This window comes from Chiroxiphia lanceolata, chromosome Z, assembly GCF_009829145.1.
Source record: "Chiroxiphia lanceolata isolate bChiLan1 chromosome Z, bChiLan1.pri, whole genome shotgun sequence".
Classification (NCBI taxonomy): domain Eukaryota; kingdom Metazoa; phylum Chordata; class Aves; order Passeriformes; family Pipridae; genus Chiroxiphia; species Chiroxiphia lanceolata.
In genome coordinates this window covers 6,566,133-6,584,389 of record NC_045671.1, presented here as the reverse complement: position 1 = coordinate 6,584,389, position 18,257 = coordinate 6,566,133, and the positions used below count along the sequence as shown (strand labels likewise).

The 18,257-nt window shown below is 42.8% G+C and overlaps 1 protein-coding gene across 15 annotated transcripts in view; it reads right to left on the bottom strand.

Annotated features, from left to right (window-relative positions):
* Positions 1-11,553, bottom strand: part of CELF4 (CUGBP Elav-like family member 4) — a 700,630-nt gene extending 689,077 nt beyond the window's left edge. For 11 of the 15 annotated variants that reach the window (XR_004354760.1, XM_032676639.1, XM_032676643.1 and 8 more), the window contains exon 1: positions 10,949-11,228. Coding sequence is in view for 14 of the 15 variants with exons in the window: in XM_032676639.1 (XP_032532530.1) it covers positions 10,949-11,228 (280 nt within the window). In the remaining variant the exon portion in view is untranslated. Of the gene's footprint in view, positions 1-10,948 lie in introns of all 15 variants that reach the window. The other 4 variants (XM_032676638.1, XM_032676640.1, XM_032676641.1 and 1 more) reach the window with 1 other exon arrangement.
* Between the last annotated feature and the right edge of the window lie 6,704 nt (positions 11,554-18,257).

Here is an 18,257-nt window from a genome sequence, read left to right as displayed (position 1 = left end):
GATCAATAGCTCACTGGAGCCAATGAGAATCTCTCCATTGATTCAACAGGTTTCAGATCAGCCTGAAGGCACCGAGCTTAAGTGACTCCATCAGAGAGTGTTGGTGAGTAATTATCCACGCAGTGATTAGAACCGAGGCGTCCTCACCGCCCGCCCTCACCCACCAGATAATGCCCTTCCTTTGAATGAAGCTGCAGGCACAGGTAGCAATTTAAAAGGAGCAGCTCTGAGGTGTATTAACCATTGCAAATAATTCACAAGGAAGGGCAATGCTTGTGTTTCTTGTTTATTTATTTGTTTGTTTAATTTGTTGTTAGCTTTCCCTGATCCATAGTAGAATGTAAAAACTAGCACCACTCTAGCACCCTTATCTTCTGCAAAATCTTTATGTGCAAGATCTTTTCCTGCCAGTGCTTCTGTGGGTTGCCTCACTTTTTTCTTCCCCCTTCTCGGTCAGTGACTAAACCTGGAGCTAAATAATTTCTAAGATACTCTTTTCTTTGGTATCAAAAATGACTGCATCCCCTCTTGCAAATAAACATGAAGCAATGGTATGCTTTTAAAGACTTTGCCAAAGCATTTTTGTTGCTTGTCTTGCCCATTCCTCACTTCCACTCCTACTTTTCTCATTTACTGCCAGTATCTTGAATGAGATTTCTTTTTCTAAAGGGAAAAAAAATTAGAACCATATAAATAAAAAAAAAGATAGGAAGAAGGAAAGTAAAGTAAAAAAATGGCCAGGCTCCGTCCGAATGCACGAACCAGAACAAATCCCACAGAATAACATAATTGAATAACAATACAAAAGAGGGTGAAAAATTGCATCCTCATCCATGTATTATTGAAGATGGAATACGATCACATAAATCGTGTTTAAAAGCAATTAAATGCTCACAAAAGAAAAACACTTGCCCTGTAAACTGAAAAAAAATGTGCAATGAAATGCAAACCATCTTGAAACTGCCATACGGACACTGGAACAAGACAGTTGAAGCTGAATGGTATAGCAGGAGTGAACTAGCTTACCTAGATAAGGCAGCCTATTGTTGAAGAGGGAGTAGTTAAGAAATTCAGAAGTATTCAGGTCTGTGTATCTGGTTTTAGGTGAGCAACAACCTTAAGGCATCACGCACTATTGGCCGCTCCTGCTTCAACCAGCGGCATCTTGCAGAACTGCCCGTAAATTCAGGCCCAATCCAAACACTGCTGCAGGCAAGATAGAGTTTTTCTGAAGACTTCAGCGGGCTTTTGGGCAGGTGTGTAGCTGCTCTGCAAAGTCCTTTCTTGTCAATTATACATTTTACATATCACAGAATATATATTACTTCCACCCTCTTTTCCCCCCCCATCCCTTAAATGCTGACAAAAGATGTGGGGAAAAAAAATCAAACACTTTATTGCAATTCTGTGTTGAGAAAGAGCTCTCGAGGACTAATACTGTTTTGACGGGGGCTGAACTTGTTGACAAAAATGCTCCTGGATGCACGAAGTTTCTCAGGTCCCTTCTGTACCCCTGCCAGGCAAAGACCCGATCCTAGAGAAAGAGGAATCATGTTTCTGCCTGAGTCAGGTGAAAGAATGGACAAGAAACAGAGCCCAGACAAGAAAACTGAGTTTTCTCTGGTTTAGCTTTCAGAGAGGTGCAAACCAATTCAATCTGCTCAGGAAAAGTATCTCCCTCTCCCCCTGCTTCCTCCATACACCATTTCAAAGCAGTGCGTCTTTACCTTATTATATTATTAGAATCAATCAATATTATTAATATTACATGTGGACAATTCTGTAAATTCTTCATAGTTCTCCTCCCTGCCTGTTAACAGCAGGTACATTATACAGTCTCTGGTTAGATTGGTCAACTAGGCTATCAATAGCCTTAATAAGCAATACCCATATTGTGACCTTTGCTCACAGAACTGAATCTCTCATATAGGGCTGTCAGATTCCTTAAAGAAGTATTGATAAGCTCATTACTGTATTGCTACATATAATTTTAGGTGTGATTTTCACTCACCCTGAAGCATCTAGTAACCTAATACTTTTTTTGTCCCTCCTAAAGCATTGGGTCTTTTACAATTGATCAAATAGTGAATTAGAGCATTATAGAGAGGAAACATAATCAGGGGATTTCAACAAGCACACTGTGATATATCTTTTGATCTTCTGACAACCTTCATCCCCCTGGATCCTGGGAAGGAAGCACTGTTTTATAGGGATATTATTAGGCTGATGCTGCTTTACACATCTACCTGCAAGAAGCTACCGAATCCGACAAAGATATTTGTGTGCGTTTGCAGTGAGTGATGCATATTATGTGATGCGAATCTATCCTTAGGGACTGGAAAGGAGAGGAACTATGTGCAAATGCAAGTCTGCCTTTTCGAAACGTGCATGCATACACAGTCTCTGTGTAGTATATACACAGGCATTTGAATTAGAAACAGGCCAAATATGCAGTCAGATCTCATCAGACCAACTCTGTCTGCAAAGTGCCGTTTTTATTCTGTTTGAAGAAGCTTCATGTCCAGAGTTGTCTGTCCCAGTGCACTGGGGAGGCAGCCTGGTTGCCTCTAAAATATTTTGGAGACTCAGATACAATGTACAAATAAACCAGAGATGAATTAATTAAGTGTGACTGTATCATTAAATTAGTATAATGAACAAATGGTTACGTATCATATTAAATCTGCATATAATTCCAGGAATACCCTGTTAGTCACCTGCCACTTCCACATAAGAATATGATCTCTGTACTGTCTTTTAGAAAGGAATTATTTACTGACCTATATTAGCCTGTCTGTACTAAATGCATATTTTCATTAACACACATATAAAATAAATGGTTGCATGTGTGTGATATACAAATATGTCAGGCACACTTCTATATCACTGCATGTGCACTTTGCACATAAAAGTTCATACTCCGCTACACTTTTCAACTTTTCCTCTATGTTTTTTTATGAGTTTTTTTTATGTTTTTATGTTCTTCTTGTGTTTTCCAGATTTAAATAAGGAAATTACACACCTCAACCACAGAAAGGGATGACAACAGCCTGTGTTACAAACTGTATCTGCACTGCACCGTGGTCTACCAAACCGTAAGCAACTTTGTGTCGGCAAAGTACTTTGAAAGACCTGACAGTGAACGTCCCTTCAGCCGTACAACCCTGGAGGAATCAAAATTGCCAACAAAGTCATCTATGAAATAGTTAATGTTAAACAATGACTGTCTGTGTTCAACAAAGGAGGTAGAAATAAACAGATAAGGGTGAGGTAGATCGAAATCTGCATGCCTCATTGGCTGAGCTGTCGGATATTTCTAATGCATCTGAAGGGTTTGTTACTAAGAACCTGTTAAGTATCTTTAAACCTTTGATCTGTAGCCAGTCTTAACAAAGGTGACAATTAATTACAGGAGAGTGCATTGCAATAAAGTTACATCGTGGTCAGTTTATATATACTGTCCAAAGCTGGTTCACAGAAGTCACTGTCAATTAAAGTCTTCTTGGAGTCCAGTTCATTATCAATTTTTCCCCCTTGCCTTGATCAATATTTTTGGCTGCTTCAGCTTGACAAACTTAACACAATGTCTATATCTATATGTCTTGCCATTCATTTACATGGAATAGATGGCCGTATATGATTTATTTTTAGCTTCTACGTATGGTCAGGCACTTTATTTGAGAGGTTTAGAGCTCTCATCCATCTTTATTTTAAGGAGTGACAATAATAAGCCCTCTCTTCCTTCAAGGGGATGTCAGTTGGATATAATGAATGCACATTAAAAGCTGCATTCACCTGTATGTGCATTCAGGCTGTGGCTCACAGTGACAAAAGCAAACAAATGCAATCTCTGTGGTGACATCCTGACTAGAGCCCACACCAAGCAATGCAGCACAGACAAAGTGACTCAATAGATCCTGCGATCCCCAAAATGCAACGATGCATCTCGAGGAGGTAGACAGAGAGAGAGGTCCTTACAATATATACCCCAGTTCACTCAGTGCAGCAGTGGTGGAAGAAAACCATAATTTTTACTCACCATGGTTATTATTTTTCCCCTTTTCTGCAGCAGATTTTAATACACAAGGGTCAGTCCACCATGACAAACCCCGGCAACAGTCATATGAGCATCGGTGGAGCATTTAAGTGAGTGAGAAATGCAGCGGAGATTGGGCTTTTGGCAGTTCCTCAGATTTGTTTTAGTTTTAGTTTCACTTACAGAGAGAAAGCTAAGTTAAAGGACAAGCCAAGATGCACAGAAATTAGTGGCATTAGCTGCAAGTGTTGTGGTTTTCTATGTAAATCCACAATCCAGAATTTTAGAGGGAATGCGAAACACTGAGTAAGTGCAAGCCTGCACCAGGATTTCCAAACATGAAGCCACTGAAGTGATGGCAAAATTCTTACTGAGTTCTGCCCAGCAAGCAGGTAACAGGCATTCACTCCCGAAGTAAAGGTGATGCAGGGTTTAATGAAACACCAGCCTATTTGTTAAGGTCGGGATTCAACTTAGTTCCCTTAACACCTCACTTGCTTAGTGTAAACGCTTACAGGGCAGAAACCAGACAGCTCTTGATGGACAGGTCATGTTGAGCTCTGCAGTCTCCTGCTTTTCTGGATTATTACTTTAAGTCTATAGCCAATCTCTATAGGAGTCTTTGGGCATCTGAGGTTTTTTCTCTACTTTAAATGCAGGTAAGCGGTCCAACAGCCCAGATCATCTCCCCCACTTTTTCTCCCTTGGAACCATTACTGCCTGTCGCATAAACCCGCCTCGGTTCACACTTGATTGACGGGAGGGACGGTAACAGCTCCTTTAGTGTCGTTATGGTCTGTCGGGTCAGTGCGGCTGGTATGCTCGCGCACAGGGTATGCATGATAAAAAACACCCTGATGTCTTACTGAGAAATGTGGCTGCATGTTTCCAGCTCTTAGGGCTAGAGGAGACCCTCCTTGGCCACCCAACCCCTTCAAGCCCTTGCTCTTGACCACCATGAGCAGAGAGTCCTCTGCCCGCCCTCCTTGACAGGTACAATCCACTTTTCGGTTGAGCACAAGACACTTTCCGCGATCTCGCTCACTTTCTACCCAGACAAAATTTCCAGGTATTTCTGACAATTTCCTTCAAAAGACTATTCCGTCAGCTGCCAGGCTTTTATTATGCTATGCAATTGGAATCCTCAGCTAAAGAAAGCCCTGTCTGTGACACTGGCCACCAGCCGACGTGGAATACAGGACCAGATGAACCATGCTTTTCATCCAAGGTGACAAGGATCCTCAATTTTTCCCTGTACTTCAGTGCTGAAATTCCCGATCTTTTCTGGCTGGGTGTAGGAAAAAAAAATAACATGAAACTAAACCAAACTGTTCCCTCCTTCTATTGTTATATTTCAAAAACTAGTAAGTTTCTGAATCACTCTTTAATTAAAACTTTGGTAGGACCGAGTAAATAATATGGAATTTTATTTTTGTTGCTCTTTAATTTTTTTAAGAAAAAAATAAGTCCCTATTTTTTTATCCCATAAAATGCCCAAAGGCACCAGTACGTGAACATATTGAGGGACAAAACCAGTTGCAATCCTTGAAAGTGTAGAAAATATAAGTCTGACCTGAAGAAATGTAAGAGAAGAAACAAAAACACTAGAAACACAAACTTTAATTTCTTTCTTTCCTCCACATCAGTGTAACTTTTAAACAAATCCATCTTGTAAGGATGATTAGTTGATATGGTGGTGGGGCTAGCTGAAGAACAGCTTTCAGTGCAAAACTTAACAGCCAAGCAAGAGATTCCAGAAAATTGGAGTTTGTATTGGAAATGCTGACACAACCGTAACAACATCATCATAACTGGCTGCAGCTGCTTTTAGAAACCAGAATCCATGTCCAGACCCCTGAAAAAAAGAGTTAACATATACCCTTCTAATTTATGAAGCAATCTGGGCTATCTGTTTGACATTATCAAAACACATATACACTCATCTCTACAGGAGATTTAAATGTACAGGGAGTTGCTTTTTTCCTCTCTTCCATCAAGCTGTCCAATTGCATTTTGATTGTTTTAAGGGGTTGTTTTTTAGACCTAAGGCATAAAGTCCCCTCTGCTTTTTTCCAGTTTATTTGTGCGTTTACCTCCCTAAAACTTGTTTGGTTTACTACCATACTAAATGCTGTATGTGTTGCTTTCAGCCAGGCAAGTCTTATGTTTCAATTATGGAGGAGTTTATTCAGCACCTGTATTGCGTTGCGCTTCTTTTCAACTAAATTTCCATTTCCCAAAGGCTATACACATGAATGTGTATACATCTCTTTTTCTGTATGTATACGCAAACAAATATATACATTTCTACATACATACAAATACATCATCTTAACTGAATACTCATTTTCACTGCGCCTTTGAATTTCTGACATACCCAAAACCTTCATAAACATCTCAGACTTAACAAGGTTTTAATTTTTCTATCATCTATCTTTGTAATCAAACAGAACAGAATATAATGAATGGAACACTTGTTTCCCTACTCCAGAGGTGTCTTAAATTTAAAAATTATTTATACTTTTGAGAAAGCAAAGCAGTGAAAGAACTAAACTATTCTCTTCATACTGCATTTTTCTAGCTGCCTTGAATGCTTGCAGAGTGAGTTTCGGGTCAGGTAGGAAAAACATCCTAACCACAGGACTGCAGCAGTGGATTTCAAGGAGGGTTTGGGGGGTTTGTGTTTTTTCCACCCCTAGAAAAGGGTTGAAACAATGTTGCTGCTCTCAAGTCTGTGCAAGACTCCTGCTTTCCCACTGCTCACTATCTCCACTCTTTAAGTGCACTCTCCCGTGTGTGTTTGAGTAAATCTCAGTTAAGTGTAGAATGCTGATTTCTTCTGACTTCCTAAATAGAATATTATGGAGACCTGTGTGTTTTAAATTAAAACACTTTCCAGGCCTTGGGTACAAGCACGCTTCAATAGAAAAGACTGTTTAAACCTATGGGGACAGTCCTATATTTAGATTACATTAATTCATAAATATTATACTAAATACCACTTAAATTGGCCTTAAATGACTTCAAAGATAATGCATTATAATATGGCTGTCCTGAGAGCACTAACCTTTATGTCTCCCAGTAACTCAGCCTTTAAGCATACTCCACTGCTAGATAAGATGGGGGAAGTTATGAATGAATGTCTTGCTAAATTGTTAAAGTGTGATTAGCTAACTCCGTGCATGTGTGTGCGTATATGTGTGTGTGTGGGTGGGTCAGCTCAGCCCCAGCAGATTTCTGCCCGTGGATCTCAGCACACAGCCTCTTCCCAACCCTAGAGCAAAGTACCACAGCAGGAGCCTGTTCCTGCCCCGTGTGGAGAGAAACGAGGATGGGGGAAATATACAGCAGCTATGCTCGTGCCATGAAAGCTTATTTTCTCGGGGATCTGGCAAGCCTTTCCTGCCTTCCCCCACATGATGCTTCCCCCGTACCCTTTCTCTCTTTGTGTATCTGCAAGAGAATCATAATCCCCTGCCTCTTCCCTGGTATCTGTACTGGTATCAGCCAGAGCTGCTGGTGAGGGAACCTGGAACTTCACTCTCCTTTTGTGATAGTTTTTCTTGGAGGGGGGCAGAGTCAAGTACTTTGTCTTCAGGTTCTTAATTTTCAATTTCCTCCTTCTGTACAGGGGCACCGCAATAGGATCTCTTCATAATATTTTCAAGAATACACATCCTTTGCTCTCATTTCAATAGATTTACACCTGAAATTACTCTGCTTGCTGGGTTTTTACTTTAAGCTAATTTCTGTCTCTTCTCTCCTCCCAGCACAAACCCACTTTCTCCCCCTCCACACCCAAGGTTTGCTCTCCTTACACTTAAATAAACTACAGCCTACTATTAACCCTTCAGGGTATGCCACTGCCACAGCTTCATCCCCTGAATTAGGAATGAAATAAACTCAGAGTGATGGATCAATTAATGTATAAGCATTATGCATCTCTTATGGAAAGCATCTTGGGGTTTTATATTGCCAACCTACCCCTGTGAGCCAAGTTGGACTATCTTTATGCAATTCTTCACCTATGCCTGCAAAGCAAAGCCAAAATAAGGAGATCTGAGTGAATATAATGCTTCACATGACTGCATTTACAGAAGGGAAAAGAGAAAAAAAATAGATTAAAAATGAAATAAAATGAAATAAAATAATAGAAAAAAAAGCCAAACACAATCCTCATCCTTCAAAGCCCCATCACGCTTTTTGACTTAATAGTAATTAATCACTACTGGCAAGAAAGTAATTTTTTTCCAGGTAGCCAGAGGCACATTTTTATCAGGATTAGCTAATAAATCAGCGGCATCGCTAGAAAGGAGTTCAAACTCTTCTCGGATGTACTAAATAAAACCGATCTCTGAAATGCTGGCAACTCGGTGTCTGTTGAAGCTTTGCTCAAACCCTAGCCTGCAAAATAACAATCATCATCATCATTTTTCTTTCCAAAGTCCAAAACTTCTAGGAGATTAAAAATGACTGTTTGTTTTGAGATGAACTCATGCAATCTGGTTTGATGAAGTGACAAGATTCCCCACCTGGCTTTTTTCCTAGGTTGCAGCTTTAGAACAGAAATGAAATGAGGGAAATGAAGTTAGTATCTTACTTAATTCAGGGATATGTGTTAAACACATCCAAGCAAGATAAATGATCCCTCTCTCTCCTCTCTCTCTCTCTCTCTCTCCCTCTCTCTCCCCCTTCCTGAGTTTGTCTCTGTGAATACAGACATACAGTAAAAGCAGAACTGAACTGAAAGAAGGAGAATTCACATCTATGAAACAGAAATTAAAGTTAGCGCATAGATTGATTAATTTCAGGTTTAAGATAAAACATAACAAAAGAATAAAATCTCATCAACAAATCAGAATAACCTCCCACTACCAAAAAAAAAAAAATACGTTATCTAGGTGTTAGCTCAAAGATTTCCTCTACAGTATGTTGAGTGTTTCTCCTCAGTGTAGCTTTTACTGCTGTTATTTTTATTTTACAGAAGCTTTAGATGATTTTTTGAAAACACATGCACACACACACGAGCTCAGTGGCTACTATGACTATCGGACAAAATCTCCCAGGACCTTTCCTTCCCTGCACTTCTTACTATTATTTTTACTTTTATTATGAATAATTATTATACTATGGGTGTCATGTTTAAATGATGCCAATCAGACCTTGATGTGGTTTCTAGGAAGCTAGTCTGGAAAGAAAGCAAGGTTCGAAAGAGCTACACTGATGATTTTAAATATGAGAGTGATGTTTGGAGCGACCGGCAAGAAAGGATGGAAGAAATATCCTATAACTTGGATTGAGTGCCTGGTCTCTGAGCCCTGAACATTTTCTCTAGCCTGTGTAAAACTGGTACTTTGCACTGTCAGGGTATATTTTCACTCACATTTCCTGAGACTGGAAGCGAGGAGGGGAGTGAGTGGGAAGGGGGAAGAGATGCCTGCTAAACATGCTGTTAAGTTCAAGATTTACAACTCGCCAAGGCATCTGGAAAGCTGGGAAGCCAGTAATGCCATTAACCGTGACTGTCACTGCCAGGAGTCCACCAGGCTGGACTAGACACTGGTACTGAAGCTGTCCTGTTAAAGATGCAACTTCCACTCTCCTCGTAGCCCCGTGCAAAACGCTTTCTCCTCCTGCACTAAATCTGGAGTCACACCCCAATCACTTCTGATGCAATTTTTTTCTTTTCCCTTTTCTTTTTTTTAAAATAAATATCTATATCATAAATAAACACACACACACACATATACAGAATATAAGTTAATAAGGTGGGTCATATCACTCCCTGGTCTCTCCTGCTTCTAAGCGGGGCTACCATGCAAATTACCTTCAACTTCCTCCCTGCGAGTCCTACTTTCCTACCCGAGGATTCAAGCATCTCTCCCCCACCACACACACCCTCCCCCATCCCCCAAAACGTAGCACCATCTAATCTGAAATCCATCTCCGGAGAGCCTAAGCTAAGCAGGGAAATGAGCGGGCAGGGATGGAGCGAGTGAGGCATGGCGTGGGGAGTACATCTCCACTGCCTTTAAAGAAAACCTAAAAAGTTCTCGGGATGGACTTTGGGCGCATTAAAGTAGTGCTTGGAATATACCTGCTCAGGACTTCTCCCCTCTGGAACTAAACTGCCACCTGTCCCTCCTGGCTTGCCTTCTCAAACACACACACATATCTCGGGATTTTGTGCACACACCCCTGCCCCGCTTGAGATGGGTTTCTTTATTGTTGTTTGTATCCCTGTTCCCACGCTGAATAGAGTCAAAATGAAATAGCCCCCCGGAGCAACTCACTCTCCTCCACCTCTTGCTTTTTAGAGGACTACAAATAATAATTGTAACAGTAGCAAAAATAAGTATTACCAAAAAAAAAAAAAAAAAAAAAAGAAAAAAAAAAAGGAAAAGAAAAGAAAGAAAAAAGAAAGGCGCCGGTGCCAGGTGCAGAACAGTTGTAAAATAGAGGTTCCCAGCAAACCCAGGGACAGACAGACGGACACACACACCCCTAGGCTGATGATGAGCGGCTCCCGAAGGTAAATACTGAGCACCCGCTCCCGCTTCAGCACCGCGGACAGCTGCCGCCGGCCCCGCGCCCGCGCCGCCGCTCACCCGGCGCTCCCCGGGAGCAGCCTCTCACCCCTCAAAAAAGCGGGGAAAGAAATAAAAATACTAATAAATAAGCCAAAGGAAGCTGACTCCCTGCCCTGCCTCTTGCTCTTCTCTTCCCAGGATGGGTCTATTATTTCTTTCCCTGCCCCCCCAGCCTGCCGCCTCCGCCCCCGGGCCAACCAAAAATGAAATAAAATGAAATGAAATTGAAAGGAAAGAGAGAGAGAAAGAGAGAACCAGGGAGGGAGAGGGAGCCTGCCTTCCTCTCCTGATCTCTCCCGGGAAAGTTCAGGAGGTAACTCACCTTTGTGCATGCCAGTGAACCTGTCCTTCAGCACCGTCAGTTCATAGATCTTCCCGAACTCCTCGAAGAGCGGTTTGAGGTCTTTCTCGTCCAGGTTACGGGGGATCTGCCCAATAAAGAGCTTAATGGCATCGTGGTCCTTCATTGGGATGGTGGATGGGTTTCCGGGACTATGGTTTAATCCGTTCATATGCCCGTTGGTGCTGGGGTTGCTGTGATTGCTACTCAGGCTGGTATTGTCTGGTTGTCCGTTTGCTAACGTGGCCATCTTTATATACATAGAGAAAATCTTCTTTCCTTTTTTTCCCCCTCTTCTTTTCTCTCTCCCTCCCTCTCTCTCTCCCTCTCTCTCCCTCTCTCTCGCTCTCTCGCTCCCTCTCCCTCTTTCACACACACACACACACACACTCACACACACACACACTCCTCCCTCTCTGTCTCTCTCTCTCTCTCTCTCTCTGGGTCTGATCTGATTTTTTTTTTACATTGAAGATCTGTGTCCTTTCCGTTTAAACAGGCTGGATCGGTTCAAATTCCCAGCCAGACTAGGGGGTGGGGTGTGAGTGTGTGGATGTGTGTGTGTACGGGGAAGGGAGGCTAGGGGTGGGGGATTGCTTTTGCCTCTACTCTGGCTAAACCCCCTCCTCCCATCCAACCACCCCCCTGTCTGTCTGCCCGGCAGAAGCTTAATGGTATCTTCCAACACAGCCCCTGGCTATAAATAGCACTAGGCGCATGGCTCTTTGAGAGACAGTCAATTTCTATTGTGCCAAGTGAGCAAAGGGGAACGGTTGCGTTTTTAGGACCAATGATGATGATTTTTTTTTTCCTTTTCCTTTGCAAGCCCTCCGATCAATCGCTGTCGTTATAATTTCAGTGATCATCGGGAAATCTGCCTTTTTATTTGAGAGGGGGAAAAAAAAAACAAACCCAAGGTGTTCTGACTTCTTTCTATTATTATGTTGTCTCTTACTTATTATTTACTCTTGTTATAATTTCTCAAATGATAATAAAAGCAGTTCAGATACGGATGAATCCCCGGGTTTAGAGGTTGCTTTTGTTGTTGTTGTTGTGATTGTGATGTTACAAGCTCTCTTTACTATATCTGTTCTTGTTGCATCTAAAAAAAAATGCATGCTCTTTAAGCTTTTTTTTTTTTCAATAGATTATGCCGCTGATGATGACATCAAGCTAGGAAAGCGCAAACTATATTATTGTAGCTCTTCGGAGGAAGACAAAAAATATCGAGATGACTGTTGTTAATTTTCCTGCTGCTGATATTTATTTTACGTACAGTCAGTGCGGGCGTTATCTCCTATACGGGCTGTGTGTGATGTGTGTGTGTGTGTGTGCTTTTGTATATTGGAAAGGGATTGATTAGATAAGATTTTCTTGCCCGACTTTCAAGCCATCAGGATATTCTGTCTGTCTCTGATGGAAACATAAATCGCATTTTGTAGTCATCAGTGATCGGGAGTTGCTTGTCCGAACAATGCTCTCTAGACAAAGTGTACTGTATGGTGGAGACGAAATCAGCTCTTCTTTCATAGCATCTGGAGGTGGGGAGGGCAGGGAGCCTCGGATTAAGGACACAACTCCCCCTTGTCCCCCAAATAATAATAACAGTAATCCGGACAGTAACAAAACAAGGCTCTGCATGTGCTCAGAGCAATTCTTTCCTTCCTTTTTTTTTCCCCCACCCCGTTTTCCTTTTCTCCCGTTCCCCTGCCTTGCCGTGCAAGCTGTGCGGGGATGAAGCTCACAGAAACACCAGCAGGCGAGCTCGGAGCAGCCTACGAGTTACCTGGTCTGAACCCCCGCTCCCCTTCCGGCCAGGCTGCATCCACCGGACCCCCGACTATCCCCCCGTATCCAGGGGGCTGCCCGTAACCCTCCACAGCCCCTCGGCCCCTCGGGGCCACCCGGTCATTGTTCCCGGCGCCGCCGGCTGATCCCCGCGGCGGAGGAGGCGGCGGCCCCGGGGAGTTGGGAAGGGGAGCTTGGGGGGCAGGCTGGGAGCGGGACCCCCCTACCCCAGGCGCCCGTCCCCCGGGAGCGCAGGTAACACGTGTGACTGTAAACGGAAGGGTCAGCCGCGGAGGAAAGGAGGTTGTTAGTTTAAAATTTCAAACCTTCCTGCGCCTTTTATATATATATATATATGTATATATGTATTTAATTTCTGTTTTAAAAATAAACAAACAAACAAAAAAAGGAGCAAGCTTTACCACTTTTTTCACTTTATTTGGCTTCTTTTTAATAACAGAGAGGCAAGGCAGTATCCTACCCACTCTCCCCCCCCCCCCCCCCAACGCCCCCATCCACCTCCCTTTAAAAAAAAAAATAAAGAAAATAAATAAAGAAAATCACCCCAATGAAGGTGGCTCGGCTATTCCAACTACTCCTGTGCCTGAAAGTGCTCCCGTGCCCTACCAGGAGAGGAGCGGGGGTGGATCGGGGGGGCGGCGGGGCTGTGCCCCTCCCCGGGGCCGCCGCCGCTCCCGGCGAGGGGAGCGCTGCGGGCGGGGGGCGGGACGGGCCCGGCCCCGCGGAGCCTCCCCGTCCCACCTCCCTGGGGTCCACACCTGGGGGCGACACTCGTGCGGAGCCCCCGGCACCCTGTGCTGCCTTTTACGGCTCTCTAAACAGCTCCGGGCGCTGACGGGCAGCAGCGGCCGTCGGCCGCCGGGTGCCGGGCTGGTGGCAGGCACCGCGCATTGTCTGCCGCCTGGCCAGGCGTGCAGTGTGTTGGGGTCCAAGCGGCGCTGGAGGGAGGGGGGAGAGTTTGTCCGTCTTCCTTTCCTGAGCGCACACCTGCAACCTTTAAAGGCTACAGGCGTGGAGATCTGACAGCCCAGAAGCTGCTGGGAGGGTAAAACCCTTCTCAGACAACCCCACTCCCAAATTCCCAACCCTGTGACTCACCTGTTTTCAAATCATGCCTTGTGCCTTGGACTGTGATAGAAGAATGATAACAACAACAAAACCCACATGAAACAAAGTCTTTCAGTTGACCCCCTACACACACCAACATCAAAAACCCTAATATCCACTCTTTCTGATCCCTAAAACCACACCCATGGTAGGGCTAGGAGGACTCAGTGAAAGAAAGACCTTTTTTTTTTAAAGAGGGAATATCCACTACAGCGAAAAGTGAAACAGCATCCGGCACAGATCCATCCCAGGGATAGCTCTGTTAACACCTTGTCCACGAGCAGGCCACTCTGCCTGCAATCACAGCTTATCCCAAACGAAAGCCAATTAAAAGAATAGGCCAATAGAAAAAATCATTTTGCTGCTCAGTGAGGGTGTCCCTTTTATAACAATCTCTATTTTTTGAAACTTTGAGCTGATCCACGCCCTGTTTTCACAGCGCCGTAAGTATAGTCATTTAGAAATGGATGCTGTTCAAGTACAGCCCCCTGGTGCACAGGCACAGCTGTGAGGGGTGGCAGGATGAAATAATACGGACACAAATATTGCTACAAGGGCTCGGAGATGAACACAGCTGCTGCTGTGGGTGGAAATAAGCTATACCCCATAAGCACCTTTACACATGTACAAGGGGCTGTAGTGGATTTTAAAAAGATACAGGCAAAGGAGGAGTGAAATTGTTATCTATAAACCAGCCTTTGCCGAACAGTTCCCAAGTGGGAAATGTTCCCTGTGTAATCACAGTGGGTCCAGTTCAGCAATCCATAAGCAAAGAAGTCCACAGAAATTTTGTAAGAATAAGGTCTTTTGTAACAGGCTTCAGTTTCTCCCAGAGAATAAAAATTATTTATCTGTTTGGAACCAAAATAAAGCAAATAAAGCACTTTTATATTTTTTTTCTTTTCTTTTTTTTTTTTTTTTTTTTTTTTTTTTTAATGTGCCTACTTGCAGGGAAAAAACAGTCCCCTCCCGAAACAATTTGCAGCCCTGTTTTCTCCTGCTTCTCACTCTGGTGAGTGTCTTTCAGGTTTTGGGTTGTTTATTTGTTTTTGTTTGGTTTGTTTTGTTCAGAACATAAACACTATTTATTTTGGGGCTAGATTGCCAGCAATTTTTACCTCCTCGGAAGAAATATTACCCCAGATCAGCACAACTGGGAAAATGCACTGACATGGCCAGGCCAGGGGTAGAAGGATGCAGCAGGATCAGCCACAGGTATACACTCACCTCCTATGAGAAAGGGTTTGCAGACCAGGCTTTGGCTTTTAATGTGCCTTTCAAAGGGCTTGATTGATTGCTGTTAATCCTGTGAACAACTTCGGTGTTGTTAACAGGACTGCCCGTATTAAGTAAAGGTACTCGCATGCATTAGTATGCTCGTCGTCCCCATGACGTCAATAGACAGCTTTCCAATGACTTCCAGGAGGGCTGGATCAGGCCCTTGCTAGCAGCAAGTTTTTAATGAACACCGTTTGGTGCAGGCAAGGGGGGCACAGCGATACATCAGTCCTGACTGCCTTCATTCTCCGGGAAACGAGCAAGTAAAGAAGAAAGGCAGGAATAGGCTGAAAGGTTGCTGGAGGGGGATTCTTCTGCTGAACTTCAAACTCCTGGACCCATAGCACACAAACCCATCAGTGGCTGTACGATGTAAAAAGAATTGCAGGCAAGTTCTGTTCCAAAAAGACAAAAAAAAAATGTGAATTTTATTCTTAAATAGATAAACTAAGTAGCAGGCAAGTTTTGCTTCAAGTAAATAAACAATATGTGTGATTTTTTTTTTTAATAGCAATCTATTCTTTATATCTAGCTAGCTATATCAGCTCATATATTTACAGATTTTCTGCTAGCTTATTTTATTAAGACTTTTTTTTAAGTGACATGAGACTGTTAATAGCAAAGACACACATTCTGATCACAATTCAGATATAGCTATCAGGTTCTATGAAAGGGCCCGATCCTACCAAGTCTTCTAACTCAGCTGGAATTGTTTACTTCAGCCTGTTAGGCTTTGCAGGGAGTGCTGACAGGATCAGGGCATGTTACCTACGTAATCAAATGAAATAGTTGAGAGCTGTATGTGGGCCCCTAATACATCGAACAAAAGGAGAGGGAATATCACCCACTAAACTTCGGGTGAGAACCCAGGCATCAGGGGATGGGCCCGATCCTGAAAACCTTAATCTGCATTGCTGTTAATCAGTCTGCTGTGGTCAGAAGGATTATTCATCCGAGGAAGGATTACCCATGTGAACATTTGCAAGATTGGTTCCTGAATTAATGCCTGAATCAGTGTGGGTTGGTTTTTTGTTTGTTTGTTTGTTTTAGTTTTTGTTGTTGTTGTTTGCTCTGCCTTAGTTAAAATCAAGCAGGTTGGTTGAGGAGAGAAATGAAAAATTATTTGTATCCAAAGGAGCTTAGCACAGGATTGTAGGATATAGGTAACAAAAGGTATCAGTGTTTTAAAAAAAGAGTTTGTTTATGGAGTCATTTTGTTATTAAGTAGCACTGGTGCTTTGAGGTGGCAAAGTGAAGGCTGCATAGAAACCCAGGGTTAAAACAGGATAGAAAAATAGAAGAGAGTGTGTATTCATGTGTTCTGATGTGTGTTTAGACACAGGATTTGTGCAGATGCATGCATATACATCATTCCACTCCACTCAATGGATTCTACTATTTAAAAAGAGGTCTCCAGAATATTCCTATTACCCGTGCTGTAAACACTGTAAACATGCTGTATTAGTCCTTTGAAAAGAATATCAAGTTTATTATCTCCACATCCCTTTTCATAATAGGTATGTCCCTGTACATAATGAGTAATGAAAGCAAGCAAGCTTGCATTGTAGGGACAATAATGTTTCATGTTAATATGGACCTTTTCATCATCAAATCATTGTGCAATCAATAACAAATTAATGCTCACAGCGCCCCTGTGAGGAAGGGAGATTGCAGTTTAATAGGAGCTGGTAGCACCACCAATTACAAAGGCTGCTTGAGTCTTCCTATAATAAAATCCTTTTCAGCATTGATAAACTTTGTATGTTTTGGTTGAAATGCTAAGTTGGGCACCAGTATCCAGTTCAAAGTATTTAATTATTTCATGAAAATTTCATCTGGAACTATTTGTCAATCCTTGAGAGCAACCCATAGGAGAACTGGTTTGAATTAAGTCAGATGAGATGTTTGTAAAGCTCCCCTGTCCCCATGCTTTACAGCATGATACTAAGAGCTGTCAGGAGGTGAAGCTCTTTCTCAAGTTTTTTTTGCTATCTCTGGGAAAATCTGCCCCAAAGCGGCCAATTAAAAGCCTTGGGAAAATGGCAGTTCTCACATGCTCACTAGAGATGCAGATTTCCAAAACCAGATTCCCCAGTGACTCGGCTCTCACCGGGTTTGCTACAGCAGACAAGAGTTATTCCTGTCATTGCAGCACAGGGCTGGGATAGGCCAGGAAAAATTATAATCTGGATACCTGAAACAAAAGCAGGGAGTCTGTTTTCCCTGTGCTTTCGGGGGCCGACAGGGAGATCAACAGTGAGACTAGAGCAGAAACTAAAACAAAACAGATGGGGGGAAATTCAGGCAAGTTGGAAAGACAAGGAGGTTGGTGTATCACTGTGAAGGGTTCAGAAGAGACACAAATGGGGAACAGGCTGAAGTTCAGACTCAAAGATAGTATCTGCACCATGAAATGATCCAGGTTCAGAGCATAAGTTTGAGAAAAGCATTAATTGTCTTAGTACAGTCTTTGACATGGGTTTGGTCCTCATTAGCCTCCTAGGCACCTTCTGGGTGCAGCTTGGAGGTCATCACAGACCATCATGAAGTTTTCAATAGGCACTATAGGCAAGGGTAATGTGTTTTTTATGGAAAAGAGCATTTAACCATATGGGTACTTGGTGCCATGCCATTTGGACCCAGGGTTAAAGAATTCTCCAGTTATTTATTTGCATTGACCCAGTTAGCCACAGAGAGCTTTGGAGGAAAGGTTGTGCTGAGACACAGCAGTCTGCTTCTCAGTAGGAGGAATCTGGAAAAATGGAGAGAAATGGGAAGGGAGACAAATCTAAAGGGCAACTGTCTGTGGTACAATAATGGAGAAAAGAGAGGGGTTAAAATACTGAATGTGATGTAAGAAAACACTGAAAAACAAACTCTGAGAGGATCTGAGAGCTCTGAGGCTGGTAAACTCAGGAGCTGGCCACTGAAAGACTGAGGCAAGATAAAAGAGACAAACCGAGAAAAAAAAAGAAAAAAAAAAACAACAAAAAATGAAATCGGATACAGGACTGGAACAGAGAGAGGAAATACAGAGTGAGAAGGGGTGGATCTGAGAGGGGGATGAGTTAAAAGAACAGGAGGTTTGGTCTGAGAG